Raw genomic sequence first — 18,293 nt, 5'->3', positions numbered from 1 at the left:
TGTCCATGCATGCTGCACACACATACATGTACTACACACAAAAAGAATATCTGACAAAATCTCATGTCTTGGTCCTTTCCCAGACTTATGTCCCTGACAGTTTCTCTGAGGCTGAGCCTCTAAGTGCAAGAATGCAGCAGCTAGGGCAGGAGAGGGATGACTCCAACCCTCAGATAAACAATATTGTTTTCAGATGAGACCTGCATCCCCATTGCTGTCTGCAAAGTTCCTTTTCTCCACTGCTCTCCAACAATTTAGCGTCATCTTTTTAGTGACAGCGGAGGCTAAGAGATGGAAAATGTGTATTTTATAGACAATTCTGCTTTGTTTATATGAGGCAGGGGAACATAACAGCCTTCAAATGAGGAAAGGAACAAACACAGAAAAAAAAAAAAAAACCTGATTATTTTAGCAAACCCTACCAAATACTGTAAAGTTAAATCAGGAGAAGTCATGAGAAAAGTCTTGGGCCAAAATTTAATGGAATTTATCTCAGGGTAAAATAAATGACTTATCTTTTCTTGTTTTCTATATTTCATGGAGTTTATTTTGGTAAAAACTATGTAGTAGAATTTGCCATTGCAGTCTTTTTATGTGTGTAATTCCTTGGCTTTCAGTACATTCAGTATTGGTCAGCCATCAGGATGAATCATGTGTAAGACTTACTCTCATCCCTACCACTCTCAGTCCCTGGTAACCGTTATTCCACTGTTTCTTAAGAATTTGTTTGCATCATGCTAAATGAAATAAGTCATACACTTAAGGCCACTTGTAGAGTTGGTCCTTGGTTATCAACGGGTATGCAGGTATCTATCTGAGTGCCTGTTTTCAGTTGTTCTCCATCCATACCCAGCAGTGGATCTTGTGGGTCATGTGTGTTTCTGTTTTGAACCCTTCAAGGACCCACTAAGCTGCGGCCCAGTCGCTGCAGCACTTCACATTTTAATCAGCAGTGCGTGAGAGGTCACGTCTCTTCATTCTTGTCAGCATTTATTGTCCATGTTGTTTTATTATAGACATCATGATAAATTCAAAGCAAATTGTTCTTAACATCAGAAAAGGCTAATAGTTTACAGCAACCAAGAGCAAGGTAATAGTAATCTTTGCTTGGTTATTGGCAATAAGAATGCAATCCAATAAAAGTTTCTGCTGTTCATAGTCTAAGACAGTTTTTGCTGTAGGTTACTTTTGTCTGTTGTGAGGCAATTTTTTTTTTTTTTTTTTGGTTCTTTTTTTCCGGAGCTGGGGACCGAACCCAGGGCCTTGCGCTTCCTAGGTAAGCGCTCTACCACTGAGCTAAATCCCCAGCCCCAGTGAGGCAATTTTTACTATAGTTTCTTAACTATGGTTTGCTTTCCATGATTTTTACATCAATTTGGATTTTTAAAAATCTGTCCCTTAAATATATATACATATATATATATGCATATATATATACATATATATATGCATATATATACATATATATATATATTCATTCCCTTTAGTCTTGTGCCAAAGCTGAGCCCTTGACTTGCTCAGTGAGCCTCGATGGGTCTTGCAGGTTGTTACAGGAAGCATCCTGTATGAACATAACAGTGCTAGTGTGGCTAACCTGAGGCTCCCACAGGCCAGATCTGTTCAATCAATATCGTACACATTCCTACCCTCTTCAGAAAAGAACCCCAGACTGCACTACAGGACAGTTCAGTACTCCAGGAAAGTAAGAAATCCCCTAGGATTTTACAAATTGTTCTTGTGTTTACCAAGAGTAAGTGTGTATGCTCACACTTACACACCCTTCCCACACCTCTGTAATTAGGTCTAGAATCTGGCCATGTTTGTTTTGCCTTTTTTTTATAATCCAACTGCTAAAATCTGAGGACAATATAAATCACATCTGGATTTTATAATACCTAAGAAGGGAAGCCACCAGGAGTTTGGATGCAAAAGAGATTTGTTACCAAGACAACAAGGAGTGTTCCCCAACTGTCAATACCTAGCACCTTCATACAGCAACGGAAACAAATCACCCTTGGTATAACGCTAGCCAAACAACACCTCCTGGACATGTCACCAGATTCCCCACTAATTTCACTGCTGTGTTCCAGGATCTGACCTGGGACCCAGAACTTAACACATTTGGACATGAATATTTCATTATCTGTTAGCTTAACTGTAGCAATGCCCAGCTGAGTGAAGACCACTGCCTTGGGATTAGAAAGTGATAGGGCTGTAGGGCCTGGAGAGGTTCCTGCTGTTCTCTTGACTTTGCACTGAAATAAACTGACAAAAAAGAGTAAAGTTTGCAGGGGAAGATACTAGCATCTCTCCATGGGAGCCAATCCCAGGGATCTGGTTTCCCAAGTGGCAGATCTGTTCTGAGGCTTCTATTCTTCCCTGATAGCAGAGAGGAGCAGAGGGTGCAGACTCTTGGAGGAGTGGTAATTTATTACTGGGCAAAGGAAACAGGCACTGCCTTTGGACCTTGAATAAGCCCACCAGGTTGCATAATGGAAGTCTGTCCATGTGTGTCCATTTTTTCAGCCTTTTTCCAAAGACATGGGCTTACATTCCCTTTTGCAGTCTGTTATGAATACAGATAAAATCCCAGAGGTTCTCATGGGTAATCTGAAGAGTAAGCCTCTCTTTACAGCAAATAGAAAACCACATTGGACACAGTGCAAAGGTCTGCATATCGTGGGGAGCCCCACCCCAATGTATACATCTTTATCAACACCTGCAGCATCAAGAAACATGGAACAGGGAGTAGAAATATTTTAAGAGCTATGCTAGGAAGTCTGGTGAAACAACCTGTCATAGAAATGGCTACATAAGGGGGCTAAAGAGAACCCAACTGCTCTTCCAGAGGTCATGAGTTCAATTCCCAGCAACCACATGGTGGCTCACAACCATCTGTAAAGAGATCCGATGCCCTCTTCTGGTGTATCTGAAGACAGTTACAGTGTACTTATATATAATAAATTTTTTAAAAAATGGTTATATAAGACCAGAACAATGACAATATCAATAGATTTTCTATTGAGGACAGGGGAAATCTCCCGGGGTCACTCCCACTGCTGGACAAAGAACAGGCAACTGGCGACTGCTGAGACACAGACGGTTACCATGTTCTAGGCAGGAGCCCCTTAATTTATTATCTAATACAAAATAGTCTTGAAATCATATACACACAAAGGACAAATAGACTGAGCAGGCTGCATTTATAGATCTTTTTTTTTTTTTTTGTTCTTTTTTTCGGAGCTGGGGACCGAAGCATTTATAGATCTTACATGTAAACACATGTAACTGGTAATCGGAGAAGAGGCTGTTAATCTGAGAGACGCTAGAGGGAGGAAAGGTATCTATTTTAATTGAAAATAAACTAAAAAATCTGTCCATTGAATAATATAACAAAACTTACCACACCATATTTTTGGAGAATCATTTTCTAAGCCCCAAACGAATCTAATGGGAACCTGTAAGCTCAGGGTGGTATAATGCTGCCATATTTTGGTCATGTGATCATGGAGAGCTGCAAACTGGATATAGCAAGAACCTAGTAACGACCACTGTCCTTTGACATTTTTGAGACAGGGTACCATGTAGCCTAGGTTATCTTGGACTTAAGGTATAGCTGAGACTGACCCTAATGACTGATCCTGTCCCCTTCACCTCTCAAGTGCTAGGGTTTTATGTGTACACCACACTGTTTACTCTCAAGTGTGAGACTTAGTACCTTATTGTGACACAGTATCATAGGGTGTTCTTTACTGGGGTTGTAATACTCTGTGGATAGCCAAATGTATTGGGAAATAGAGTTTAAAAGCCTCTGGCTCCCTAATAAACCCTTCAAGTGTTGGAGGTTTGTTTTGCTGAAGTGAGCTTTGCCCAAAGGCTAGATGTTAGCTACTTAGCCAGAATTCACCCTTATCCAGGAATTAAGTTTTGGGAAGGTTTTATAGGAATGTCTTTGTTTAAAGGAGGCTGGCCAAACAGGACTTTAGGGCGGAGCCGATGCCAGCAAGGTGAGCCAAGTTGTTTAGGTGGCTCTTTTGTGCTCTTTTGCTTAGAGATGGACTTCCACTGTATTGACATCTTTCAGTCAAGGTTATATACTTAGGCCCCAATCAAAACTTTGGACATGGAAGTGCTAGTGGGTTCCTCTGCTTACAGTACTGAGTATATTACCATAAATGTGGCTTGCCAGAGCTTCGTGAGAGACTTTCTGAAAAACCACAGCAATAAAAAGGACTGGGCCTCACTGCCAGATTCCAGCTCTACCCAGTCCAGTTGATCATGATCACATGACCAAAGCTATCTGGCAGAATGATACCACCTTAGGCTCGTAAATTCCCCTTGGACTCTGGGTCTCAAAGAAAGACACTTCATGAGGGGTCAACTAAAGCAGCACCCCAAGTCCATGGGAGGCTACAACAGTAGCTTTGTGTTTGAAACCTCCAGGCTGCGCTGTGCACTGTTTCTTGGTACACTCTGAACTTTGTCTTTTCCCTGTCAAAAGGATTCATCCATGAGTGTGTCAGCTCTGCTGAGGCTCTGGGAGTCCATCCAACAAACTTCCTTTCAACCAGAGGGCTTGGGGGCCCTTCAATTTGCAACTAGTTTTACAAGTCCCGGGAACTGTTCCCTCAAATCTACCAGCTTAACTAATACTGGGCACAGATTGATGAAAGAAAAAGATCAATTCCTTTTGCTAGTTGTAAACACAACTACATTTCTCAAAAGAAAGAAGAAGAAAAAGAAAAGAAAAGTAATAAACATATTTACCAAGAAACCAAAACCCACAAAAATCTGATGCATCCACTGGAAAGGTTTTAAATATCCAGAGGACAGAAGCCTTGGAGTGGAGGGTTGGAAAGTCAGGAGTTCACATAACTGAATGAAAAGTTGTGCTACTCCTTAAGAAAATGATTTGGCAAAGCCCTTCAGATGTTGTTGCAGCGTGGCTTGGGGGCCAGTAATTGACAGAGAGCCAAATCGTGCACACAAAAACTTATGTGTGAAAGTAGACTCTGCCATAGATTTGAGATTTAGGACCTTATCATGACACAGTATCACAGTGTTCTTTGGTGAGAGTATAATATTCAACGACTAGCCAAATATATTGAGAAATAGAGTTTAAAACCTCTGGCTTCCCATGCGTCCTCCAAGTGTTGGTTTGTTTTGCTGAAGTGAGCTTTGCCCAAAGGCTAGATGTTAGCAACTTAGCCAGAATTCACCCTTATACAGGAAGTAAGTTTTTTATTTGCTTTGGGGAGGTTTGATAGGGGTGTCTTTGTTTAAAGGAGGCTGGCCATATATGACCTTAGGATAAATTAATTCAGTGAGTGTGATGGTGTTAGTGAACACCAGGACATACTAGTGGAGGTCAGAGGACAGCTTGCCATGTGAGTCTGGAGGGATCCAGCACTTTCTTCAGGCTTGCTAGCTAAAGTCCTTCCTTTTTGACCCAGTGTCATTGTTTTTTTGGTTTGTTTGGGTTTTTTTTTTTTGTTTGTTTGTTTGTTTGTTTTGCTTTTGTTACTGTTTTGATCAAAAAGTGATGAGTGAAAAAATGATCTAGCCTACATTAGGGTCTTCAATAAAAAGAAATTACTGATAGGTACACTATAGAAGAATCTTAAAAACAGTATGCTAAGTTAAAGACAAGAAAAATAAAAAATAAAAAAAAAGAAAAAACAAAAAAAAAAGAAAAAAAAGTTAGGCACTGCAGAGGACATGTTATTAGAACTCTGTATGAATAGACAAGTCCAGAGACAGCTTTGTGATTGCTCATAACTGTGCACCGTTTAAGAGAAAAGGATCTACATGGACTGACCCTGGGCTCCAACCTCATAGGTAGCAATGAATAGCCTAGTAAGGGCACCAGTGGAAGGGGAAGCCCTTGGTCCTGCCAAGACTGAACTCCCAGTGAACGGGATTGCTGGGGGGAGGCCAGTAATGGGGGAAGGATAGGGAAGGGAACACCTATATAGAAGGGGAGGGGAAAGGTTTAGGGGGATGTTGGCCTGGAAACCGGAAAAGGTAATAACAATTGAAATGTAAATAAGAAATACCCAATTTAGTAAAGATGGAGAAAAAAAGAAGAGAAAAGGATCTATGACTGCTAATGACTACAGGATTGCTGTGGAGGGCAACAAAAGATTGTGGCGATAGTTTAGACACTAAACTAAAACTACTTTAAGATGTTAGAATTAAATCTCCGCAACGGCGGCTTCACACCCCCGCCCTCCCCCCGGCTTGCATCTGCCTTGGCAAGGATGTATACTGTTTTCAGCGAAGTTTAATTATCAGAAATCGAAGTCAAGGCGCAAAGCGAAAGGGAGCATTTTCTGAGTGTACCAGAAATACACGAACTGGAACCTGTGATTTCAGAGTGAAATCCCAGGACTTCACCACAGAACAAAATCCATTGTTCCAAAAGCCACCGTTTGCAAGCCTCCCAAGACGTAGGCTGGCGGGCCCAAGGGAGGCGGGGTACCCGGAGCCTACGCACACACAGCCTGCGCAGCCGCAGCCAGATGCAGAATGGGGGCGGGCCCGAAAGCAAGTCAGACGGCGGAGGCCGCCCCGCCCTGGCTCCTCCTCTTCCCCTCGCCGCGGTCCTGCCCTCTCCCGCAAACCCAAACACTCCCGGCTGCTGGTGCATGTGATCTCCCAGTAGACGCTCGGGCAGAGAGATGTTGCTGCTGGCCGCCGCCGGCCTCGTGGCCTTCGTGCTACTCCTCTACATGGTGTCCCCGCTCATCAGCCCCAAGCCCCTCGCGCTGCCCGGCGCGCACGTAGTGGTGAGTGGCCTCCTGTTGCTGAGCTTGCCGGGGCTGCTTGGCCGGCTTGGGCCACCGAAGCCACGGTCCCGGAAAAGGACGGTTGAGTGGGGCGGGTTACCTGCTCCCTTCGCCCCGGCACTACCTTGCCCTGTCCGACCTCAGGAACCCGCCTTCCGGGGCGCCGGGGTATAGGGCAGTGCCACGGGGAAGGCACCAGCCGAGTTTCCAGGGCTCTGGGGTTCTGTGCTGCTCGCTGATCCCCGGAGCATCCTTGTCTGTGACTGTTTGGATCTTCAGTTTTCCCAATGAGTCAATAGAGAGACTGAGAAACTTTACCAAGGACACGACAGTCGGTGACTAGCAGGATGAGGGCGCAAACCCGGATGGGAGCAGCCACAGCCAGGGAATCCTAAGGAGCCCAAAGCAAGGAAGGGTCCGGGCCTCGCTGGCTGGTCCAGGCTGCTGAGACTGTAGGGTGTCAAGTGCAGAGACAAAGAGCCACCACAGGGTTCTAGGAAGTGATATATATATATACCTGAGGGGTGACCTGGCAGGTTGGGCCAGCAGGCTTGTCTCTGAACTCAGCCCAGGCTCTGCTGGTACTGCTCAACTGCAATCCTTTACTCTTCCTGGCGTCGGAAGGATGAGCTAACCAGCTTGGTTTGTGACTTAAGATGGAAGGAATTATGAGTGGTTTGGTTTGTTAATGTCCGGCAGCTTGCGCGTTCCTAACGTGCAGGCTTGATTATGCCTCCACCCCACAGTTCAGCTTCAACCCCGGCATTTCTCATCGGTGTCCTGTATAGACCTCAAAACCGGAGGCAAGGAGTTGTGTCTAAGGACAGCTAGTATCTAGACCGGCAGCATGCATCTCCTGGTGCCCTTAGATGACTTCTGTGAGTTCATCCAAGTGAGTTCCCACTCAGTTGTTTCAGGATAGGGTCGTTATTTATCTTAGTGTGCTTCATCCCAGATAAGGGTTTGTGGATGACAACATGCGTTTCCATTCATTTGTCTTTTGTAAAATTACTGGTCTATTCCAGGCTGCCGCTAAGCATGATGTGGAAAGAATTATTAGAAAGAAAAGGCCAAACTTTACAATCATGCCAAGTTTTTAAAGTTTTACATCCACAAGGGAACTTCTCTTAAAAATCGTGGCTGAAAGGGTTGGATTTAGGGGCTGGGGGAATGGCTCAGTTGGTAAAGTGCTTGCCATGCGTCCTGTCCAGAGTTAGGGCCAGAGAGCCACAACACTGGGGCCAAGACCTGGGGATCCCTGGAGCTCACGGGTCAGCTTGCCTAGACACGGGAGTGAGCTTCGGGTTTAGGGAGAAAAGCCTTGTTCAAGAATGAAGGCACAGGGTGACCGAAATGTCAAACACTGCCTGTTGACCTCTAAACAGGTGCACCTACATACACACAAGGCTAAATAAACTCGTGCTTGGGTAGAGTAGTGGCCCAAGGGAGGAGAGCCAAAGTCAGAAGGAAAACTGATTCAACATTTACAAGGTACTCACAGCTAGCCTTGACACTCGTTCTTGTGTCCCCAGCCCTTGTCACTCTCACCCGGGAGGTGAGGGCTGTTTCAGTAGACACTTCCTTTTTTCCAACATATTATTTTTATTGATTCCTTGGGAAGTTTACATAATACAGTCAGCAGGCTCACTTCCCAGCCCTCCCGTCATCCTTCTTTCATACAATAAAAAATAATTAGCTCTATGCATATATGTATACCAATATAAACAACATGCCATGACTTATTCATAGGGCGTCACTATCTGTCTTTTTTTAATATTCAAAGAAGAGTAAAATGTGATTTAGTTGAGATCTGGGATCAGGAGAGTGAGCTCAACCCTAACTCTGTCAGCATGAACAACTCGTGATATTTTCTGCCTCGTTTTTAGAGCAGTTCCCATCTGCTGGTGCCCTGTGTCTGATCACAGCAGCGAAGGAAGCTGTGCTGGTCTTCTCACCACTGGATGCTGTTTCAGTGTTTCCCCCTTTTGGATGACTGAGAGTAGTGCTTCTAGCAGCAGGGAAGCTGCCTGTGCCCTTAGGAGCTGTGTGCTGTGGTTAAAGAGACAGTGTCATTTAAACGGTATTTGCCGTATCACAAGGAGTGAGAAAGGAAGAGAAACTAAATGGTTATCTTCTGTACCCACCGTTTGGTAATAGTATACATTTAACATTTTCTCAGCCATTGTGAACAGCCCTGTGACAGTTCTAATAGCATCCAGAGGAACATATTTCAGAATGAGCCTAACCGTATTCTTATATGCCACTCAAGAATTAGCTGCTTTGGCCAGATCATTTTTAATGCACCTTGATCCAAAAACTAGGTCTTACTCCTGTGGTGAGAAAGTGACACTATTTCCTTTTCTGAAACTTCTGGCTTTTGTTTACATAATAAATACATCAGAGCATAAAAGATGTCTTGGCAACCTCATTTCTAATTCCATCAGTTTACTGAAGAATAAATAGGGAGACGTTTATTTGTAAGCTTTGATGTTGTTTTGGTTTGTTGGTTTTTTCATGGAAATGGCATTAGACAATATTCTGCAAACTAAGGAAAGTATTTCTTTAGTACCTGCTTGTGCAGACCCCGTATTGTGTGATGAGGGAGACGGGCTGGCTTGGTGTTTGTCCATAGGAACTGTGAGTTCAGCCAGGGGGCCAAGATATATCTAAATCGCGTGCAGGCTACATGGTGACCAGCCGGGAGGAATGACTGATGTGTTCAGGAAAGGCTCTCAAGACTTGGAAGAACTGCTGTGGGGTGATGTGTGTTACAGGGAGGCTAAACAGCCTAAGACAGAAATTTTTTAGAGGCCCTGCCGAGAACTGTGAAGAGTGAAAGTTCATAAACCAAAACAGCCCATAAGCTATCCTGGTATCAGGAGCCTCGGAGACTACATTTAGTCAAGGCGACAGGTGTGCTTTTGTAACAATCCTCAGTAGACATTTGATTAACGGTCGACCTGGTGCATCTCTCCATCAGAACCAAGGTGAGACTAAAGGGAAGTGAGGTATTCTCAAGTACACAGAGAAACATATCTGTGCTTGGAGGGCTTCCTGGCGATGTGAACATCAGTGTAGGAGATGTTCTTTCATGGTTTTAGCGTAATAAAATAGTCAAAGGAAACCAAACGTCTGACCGGAACATGGCTAGGTTTTGACAGAAGAGATTTGTGTTTGCTTCTGATACAGGGTCTCACTATGCCGGCTTTGAATTTACTGTGTAGATCAGAATGGTGTAAATTCAGACAGATGTGCCTGCCTCTGCCTCCAGAGGTCTGATATTAAGGTGTGTGTCACCACTGCTATGTCTGGCCTGGATGGAGCTCTTTTTTTTTTTTTTTTTTTTTTTTTTTTTCCGGAGCTGAGGACGGAACCCAGGGCCTTGTGCTTGCTAGGCAAGCGCTCTACCACTGAGCTAAATCCCAACCCCTGGATGGAGCTCTTTAAATACAGTATTGTCAAGCCTTTTAATTTTCAACATTGGCAGCATATCTCCCCTCCCTCCCTCCCCTCCCCTCTGCACCCCCCCCCCCCACACACACACATTAAGATCAAGGCCAAGGCCTTGCCTGTGCTGGGTATGAGAGTTCTACCGCTGATCTACCTCCTTGACTCTCTAACATGTTTTTACGTAGACCTAGTCTTATGTAAATGAGCTGGAAGGAAATGAGATTCGTTTGTGTTTATAATCTGCAGCACTAATGTATTATTTCTTCCTAGAATTGTAGGGCGCGTTCCCTTTGGTGACCTGAAATGATTTTAGATGAAGTTTATAGCTCGGCACTAAAAACAAAACAAAATAAGACAAAAAATGGTCAAGGCTGTAAGGCCCTGCTGAGAGTGTAATCTTTGATCCTTTCACTGCATTCCAAGTGACAAATCTGCTAAGAGGAGGTTGTGGTTCTTACAGACATTTTGTTTTGTTCTGTTTTGTTTCTGAGGCAGAGCCCCATGTAGTCCTAGCCAGTACCGTGAAACTGTCCGTGAGGTTGAATGGCTTCAACCTTGACCTCCTGATCCCCTGTGGACATGCTCCTGATGTATTTTTAAAACTCATAATTATGTCATAGTCCTTTGTAGTACTAGAGATCAACCTGGGACCTCACCTAGGCAGGTGGCTGCCCTGAACTACACCCCTGCCACTCCCAGCACAAATAGCTCAAATAGACTTTGTACGGAGGAGAGGAGGAGACGTTGCCAGCGCTAAGAATCGGTCTCACTGGTCTCTCTGTAGGTCACAGGAGGTTCCAGTGGCATCGGGAAGTGCATTGCTATTGAGTGCTACAAACAGGGAGCGTTTATAACTCTGGTTGCACGGAATGAGGTAAGCATTCTCGACTCCTCATGACTAACGGACTAATTCAGGAAGTACTAATGCAGGAAGTCCAAGACACCTGTCTTGGCGCTCACGGCCATGTTGGAACTAGGCGTCATATCTGTCATTTTCCTCTGTATTTTGCTAATGACTTGATACGCATCTTTGGCGGAGTCCCCATGCCCCAGGAGAGTTTCATCCCTTCCAGTGTGTGTAGCAAAGTAGTTTTTCCTGTGTTTAAGCAATCGGGGGTCTGTTTTTCTTTGTATTGGGGTCTACAGTCTTGCCAAAATTGCTTTCAGAGCATAAAGCAGTGACTGAAGACACCTTTGTTTCTCTTTGGGGTCTGGGGCAGAGACTCTGGCTTCATGGTCAAAAAGTCAGCCTTGCTTGCCATGGAGCAGACATTCTGTTGAGCAACAAAATGAAAGAAGAGAGGCTTTGGGTGTGCTCCGTGGGTTCAGCACTTACCCAGGGTGAATGAATCAAATCCACACAGTACTCAAGAAAGGTGCAGGAGAAACCTAGCGCTACAAAGTTTGAGGCAGAAGGATCAGAAGTTCAAGACCATCCTTAGCTACACAGCTAATAGTCTAGCCTGGTCTATGTGAGACCCTGTATTCAGGGAGAGGGACGAGAAAGAAAATGAGAGTGATTCCTTGAAAGGGGTTTAGGGGAAAAGGCTGTTAAGGATCTGTGGAGAAAATACATAAAAATAATCACCCAGCGTTAGGCTAAAATAACCATCAGTTCTTTAAACAACAAGAAAATAGTTTTTAAAAGAAATTATGGCTTGGACGTACACACCTAGTCACCCTACACAAACAGAAGCACAGATTTAGGAAAAGGCCACTTTTGAGGTTTTAGCAGGGCTAGAATTTGACAGTGAGTGAGGGTGGGAACTCACGCAGGGCCATGTTGGAATGAATATAGAGAGAGTTTGCTGGCCTGAAGTCGATTTTAGTTTCTCACGTAACTTTTTATTGCAGTTTTTTATTGGCAAAGTCTGAATTCATTCCCCATCATTCAATAGCAATGCACTGTTTTGTCATGGGTATTCGTGTTTGTAAATTCTACTTGTCCTTTGAAGATACCTGCCGGCCCACCCCCACCCCTCTATGAGACAAGGTCTGGAGTATCATGAGCTAACCTGGAACTCTGTAGCAGAGGATGTCCTTGCCAGATGCCTGCGTTCCTTCAGGCTTGGTTTTAGCCTTTCTGGGGATTGAACCCAGCACTTCAGGCGTGCTGGCACCTTCTCCTTGGTTCTTCTACAGTTCTCTTTTCTTTAAATTCATGAAAAATTAAGGTTCTGTAAACACAGATCCGTTTTTATGAATAAGCGAAACAAAATGGAGGACGTGGGAAAACTTCGCAATTATCTGAGTAGCTTTGCAAGTCTGAGGAGTAATTTTGAAAGTAGCCAGATGTAGACTATCTAGTACTTTGTAAGAAGTGATTCAGTTTTACTTGAGGTTATATGGAAGAGAGTTAAGTGCTGATAACATCTCATAAAGACCTCCTGGTGTGGAATCGGCCGCATACCTTTAGCTTTCCAGAGCATTTTGTCGCTGTGTGTTACTCTGTGTCACTGCTAACTATGGGAATGAAAATGTTGACACGCTGCTCGCTTGTAAGCGTGAATGTGGCTAAGAGATATGAGCTTGGTTTCTTTTTCTTCCATCTCTCTGCAACGGACTGAACCCCTTCTGTGACTTACCTGTAACTTCATATATTTTGCCGCTTTCTTCCTCAAGCCTACGGTTCTGTTTTATAGAATGCAGTGTCTGTTCAGATGCTGTGTTTTCTTTTCCTTTTAACAAATGCAGACAGACGTAATTATTTCTGTATTGCTTCTAGGACAAGCTACTGCAGGCGAAGAAAGAGATTGAAAAGTACTCCATTAACGACAAACAGGTAATGTGGGGCCTGCGTTTTCTTTCCTGATTGACACAGTTGTTTAAAGGGGAGGAAGGAGGTCACTTCCACTGCGACTAGACCACTGAAGGCATTTATCATTTTCCCAGTTAAGATATATTTTAGGCTGCTTTTTAAAAGATGAAGTTATTTGACATGAGTAGGATGCAGGCCAGTCAGAAACCAGAAGGTACGGACTCATATATACCTAAAAAAATAGCCAAGCAGTGGTGGATGAGAAAAGGGTTTCGTTTCAATTACTTCAAAACAAAACAACAAGCTACACAACTACTTAAGTGGAAAGGACATTTGAAAAGATGTTGTATGATTTGGGGAACTAAAATGATATATACAATGTAATGTATATTTCAGTGTACAGCTCACTGACAGGTTAACTCCTACAGACCCATCATCTAATCTAAAGAAATGGAATTTAAATGAGTTTCTGACCCCCTTTCTCCAGCCTTTGGGCCCAATGCCAGCCTCTTCTTCCTAGAGGCCACCTTAAAACTGACTCAGATGTTGTTCATTCATTCTTTGCTCTTCTTTGAAATTTTACCATCTAGGGTAGTGTGTGTGCCCCTAAATAGTGTTTTGTATGAGTATATGCAAGCATTCGTGTGTACAACTGTACCGATACGCATGCACATTCGTGCACACACTTGAGAAGCCACAGGTCCATGTTGGGTGTGTTCTGTGATTTCTCCCCATCTTATTTTTTTGAAATAGACTCCTTTGGTGAGCCTGGAGCTCATGAATTCAGCCTGACTTGCTGGTGAGCAGCCCCCCTCTGTTGTCTCTATAACCTCAGCACAGAGATTGCATGGGTGGGTGCTGGGGATCTAAGCACAGGGCTTCCTGCTAGCACCTTGCCAACTAACTAGTCATCTCAGCCCCTAGGTAGCACGTGTGTACGTGCACATGTGCGTGCATGCGTGCGTAAAAATTTCTGGGTTCTGTGTCTTATCTGTTCAAGCTCTGGCATTATCCTTATGTCCCTAAGCTGCCGTAATGAGACCTTGCACACAGAGTGGGTCTGTTTAAGATACCCACTTCCTGAGTTTTTACAAAGTTGTGCAACCATAACCACAATCAATTTGGAAATCTTCCCAACACTGAAGTCTCCAGGCTGCCATTAGTAGCCACACCCTACTCTTGTCCTTCCTCTCCTAGCCCTAGCCAAGCACTGATAACCTTTGTAACTTGATGGACTGGTGGACATTTTTTTATGCAGTATTCTGTAACTTTATTTCTTCATTCTATGTTAATTTTAAAATTCATCTGTGTTGCTATTCAGCTCATGTGGTCCTTTCTTTCTGTTTGTTTGTTTGTTTGTTTGTTTGTTTGTTTAGAGATTCTTTCTATGGCTGTGCTGTCCAGCTAGACTCAAATCCTAGGACTGTTGTATAAAGTTTTAATTCAATCTAGAGTTTCTATCCTGCCTTTGATCATTCACTTCCCAGATAAAAGACACACAACTTATTATTTACAATAAGCCTTAAACCACACAAGAGCTCTGCCCTCTGTGCTATTACAATCCACTTTCCTATGGCTAACCCCAAGTTAATGCTGACTGTGTTTCATCTGGGCTGCTCTTAGCTCCAATTGGCCCAGCCTCATAGCTGTTTCCCTCACTCCTAACCCACAGTGTCTTTCTCTTCTCTTCCTCTCCCCACTGGAGGTTCTCTCCCAACCCCCAAGCCCTGGAACCCTAAACCTGCTCAAGTCTCTTCTGCCCAGCTCTTGGCTGTGGGCATCTTTATTTACCAATCAGAAATAACCTGAGGGCAGGGTCACAGAGCATCACTTGGTCTGTGTGTTGAGTCTTTCTTCTCTGGGGCAACCAGGTCTTGAGGAATTAGTATTAGCATTAGAATACAGCAGCATCAGGCCAACCCTAGGGACTCCAGTGTTTGTCCCGTCTCAGCCTGTTAACAGTATTTGCAACAGGCATACATCATTATACCCATGTTCACTTAAATTTATTATTGATATGTAGCATGTAGTTGTATATATAAACTCCTTTAACTTACCTGTACTGTCACTAATAGCTATTTATTTGCTCCCATATTTTTGTGTTTGTTGTTGCTGCTGTCTTGGCAGTTTTCTTTGTGCACATGCTCAAAAGTGACTCTGCTGCCTTGGGTCTCGTTCCACTCTTACTGGCTGGGAAATGGGGCTAGGGGGTGGAGAACTTCCCTCAGGATCTTCTGTGTCCTCCAGGGCACACCTCAGTAGCCTAAATTCTTTTTCTTATGCCCTACTTTTTAAAGGTTTCACCACCTTCCAATAATGCCTTGAAGACGTTGGCTTTGGGAATACAAATTTTAGAAGCAGACTTTCCACCATATCCCTTGCCACAAGCCCATGTAGGCATACTGCTTTGTGACAGGCTGTTTCTTGGCTGCCCGTGAAATGAGCCCATTTAAGTCAGATTAGAGTGTATTAAAGGCAGGTTTATTGGGAAGCTGCTCTCAGGTGGGCGAGTTCACTGGCCCCAAGGACTGAGGCCGGGGAAGTTGCCATGGGGAAAGGGAGGGCAGGTAGGGCAGGGAAAGAGAAAAAGAAAGGGAAGCACACACAGAGAGGGAAGAGGAGAGGAGCCTCTGGGGAAGGGAGCCCAGCTCCTGGACTGGAAAGTTCAGGGTCAGGGGCCAGGGTATGCCGGGTAGAAACTGAGGGATGCTGGGAGAACCCGGAGGCCAGGTCTGTGGTATGTAAAATGTGCATCTCAGTCTCCAATCCTGGGGTCAGAAGTGAAACACTTTGTAGGTCTGCAAGGATAAATTGGTCTTCATTATTAGAAAGAGTTGGTTTTATTTTATTTTTAATACCTTTACAAAGAGTTTTGATAGCCCAGCATTTTGGTGTATACTTGCAATCTTAGTTATCTCAGTATTTGGAAGAAGGAACAAGAGGGTAGCTGTGAGCCTAAGTTATTCTAAAGTTCAAGACCGGCTTAGGCTCTGTAACAAGACTGTCTCAAAACATAAAAAAGGGGCGCTCTAGAGCTCTCTCTCTCTCTCTCTCTCTCTCTCTCTCTCTCTGTCTGTGTGTGTGTGTGTGTGTGTGTGTGTGTGTGTATGTGTGTGTGGTTAGAACAATCTGAAGATGTCATTCTGTCCTTTCACCATGTAAGTTCCAGGTCACCAGGCTTGGTGCCGAGCACCCTCACCTGACTCACCTGGGAGCTGTCTTGCAGGTCCTGATCCCGTTCCCCCCTTTTTCTTCTTCTGAACAGGTGGTGCTGTGTATCTCAGTTGATGTGTCCCAAGACTATAACCAAGTAGAGAATGTCATAAAGCAGGTAAGAGGCCAGGTGATTTCAGTTCACTGACTGACTTTGGTTGGTTCTTCCCAGGAGTTGGCAAATCTTCTCTGTAGGTTGGGTGGGTCAGTGAACTTTATTGACCTCGTCATTCTGGACAATGGATCTTCCATTCTCTGATGTAATGTTCTGGAATATTCCTCCAGGCACAGGAGAAGCTGGGTCCTGTGGACATGCTGGTCAACTGTGCAGGCACCTCTAAGTCAGGAAAGTTTGAAGAACTTGAAGTTAGTAGTTTTGAGGTGAGTAACAATGTTTGTTCACTGCCATTCAAGGTGATTTCTATATTTTAAAACCAGCCCGCCAAGTCAAAAACTCAGCTACTGCCTTACTTCAGCCCTGAGGAAGTGGACGTTGTGCTTGGCAATGCCACAGTCTTGCTTTCAGTGTCCTCTTTCCTGGGGGGTGGGGGGGAGTTTGGAGAGCTCGACTCTGAAGTTAAACTGCTGTCAGAACCATCTTCTCACAGGCTGCAGTCAACGCCATACACGCAGAGATGCGAGGCCTGCAGGAGAATCAGAGCGTGGTAAAAGGCAGAATGCTGGGACCTGAGTGTCTGAGTTTGGGACACCCTGTCACTGTGTATGCCGCACTGGCCCACCTTTCTTCCTAAGCACTAGGGTCACAGGTCTCTGTCACCACGCTTAGTGTCACCACACCTGGCAGAACTGTTTGTTTACATGGAGTAATTCAGAGGTGCTTAGCATATTGTGATGTTGTGTGACATCTAATTCCAAAACACTTTCATCTCTCCAAAAGAATGTACTTTAGTCAGTTTCTCTCATTACCCCAAACCCTTATTCTAGCTGCTGGCTACTGCTAATCTGGGTCTGTCTTGCCGAATCATAGAACTGTATGACGCCTGCCCTCCTGTGTCTGGCTGTTTTTCACATGGTGAATGCCCTAAAAGTTCCCTCATGTTGAAGTGTACACCAGTGCTTTACGTTTCTGGGTTGGTAATAGTCCCGTTGTGTGGGCAGACTGCAATGTGTTTGTCTGTTTATCATCCCTGAATATTTGGATTGTTCTTGCCTACCCAGCCCATCCCAGAAGCCCTAGGTGTCGTTTGAGCTCTTCAGGGTTGTGCTGCACAATCCTGTCGTTTAGTTTCCCAGTCCCCAGTCAACACTCAAGTTTCTGTGTCTTGCCAAGTGTGTCACAACTTGTTGTTTGTTCTCCAGCTTTCAAACTAGTGTTGCTTTTCCTTTCATTTCTATTTTCTTCTCTTGGGGCTCTTAGCTGGACTAGTGGCTCATGCCCAGAATCTCAGCTCTTGGGAAACTGAGGCAGGAGAATAAGGATGAGTTTGAGGCCACCCTGAGCTATAAAGTGAATTTCAGGCCATCATGTACTACAATATTAAGACTCTATCTCTAAGACAGGCAGACAAATAAATGTCCTCCTTACTGGTGCTTTAGTGAGTTCTCTAAAAAGAGCTGAGGTAAACATGGCCTTTTGTTCTTTCTTAGATACTTCTTGGGGATTCTTACTACTAGAACAATGTCATGAGGGACTGGAGAGATGGCTTAGTGGCTAACTGTCCGTTGCTCTTGCAGAGGACTAAGGTTCATTTCCCAACACTCTGAGAGGTCACACTGTAATTCTAGTACCAAAAGATCCAGTGCCTGCCAGGCACACACATATGTGCATGTAAGACACTCATACGCACATAATAAAAATAAGTTTTAAAGGTTAAAACAAGACAGTGATATTAAAACATTCTAGAGAGAGAAAAAAAAAAAAACCAGGAATCCTGGCTTCCAAACATGATCAGTATTTTCAGTTTTTCTTTGCTTTTGCAAAATAACGTGGTGAGAATTACTATCTGCACATATCCTGCCTTCTACTTTTTAAAAACTCAGAGCATAAATTTTTTCCCTCACTCCTGTGTTTTCAGTTCTTGTTTCTTGAAGTTTCTTAATACTCTGCCACACTGCCATGGTGG

At 44.1% G+C, this 18,293-nt stretch overlaps 1 protein-coding gene across 2 annotated transcripts in view; it reads left to right on the top strand.

The window, feature by feature from the left end:
• The first annotated feature begins 6,607 nt into the window (after nt 1-6,607).
• Nucleotides 6,608-18,293, top strand: part of Kdsr (3-ketodihydrosphingosine reductase) — a 32,014-nt gene continuing 20,328 nt past the window's right edge. Inside the window, 5 exon segments of one of the 2 annotated variants that reach the window (NM_001108342.1) lie at nt 6,608-6,788; nt 11,023-11,112; nt 12,964-13,020; nt 16,262-16,327; nt 16,495-16,590. In NM_001108342.1, the coding sequence (NP_001101812.1) occupies nt 6,681-6,788; nt 11,023-11,112; nt 12,964-13,020; nt 16,262-16,327; nt 16,495-16,590 (417 nt within the window). In that variant the 5' untranslated portion in view covers nt 6,608-6,680. 2 annotated transcript variants of the gene reach the window in all.

Source organism: Rattus norvegicus, chromosome 13 (genome assembly GCF_021556685.1).
Source record: "Rattus norvegicus strain SHRSP/BbbUtx chromosome 13, alternate assembly SHRSP_T2T, whole genome shotgun sequence".
In the NCBI taxonomy this organism is placed as follows: domain Eukaryota; kingdom Metazoa; phylum Chordata; class Mammalia; order Rodentia; family Muridae; genus Rattus; species Rattus norvegicus.
The sequence above is the reverse complement of the archived record's forward strand: the minus strand, read 5'-3'. Positions and strand labels throughout refer to the sequence as shown.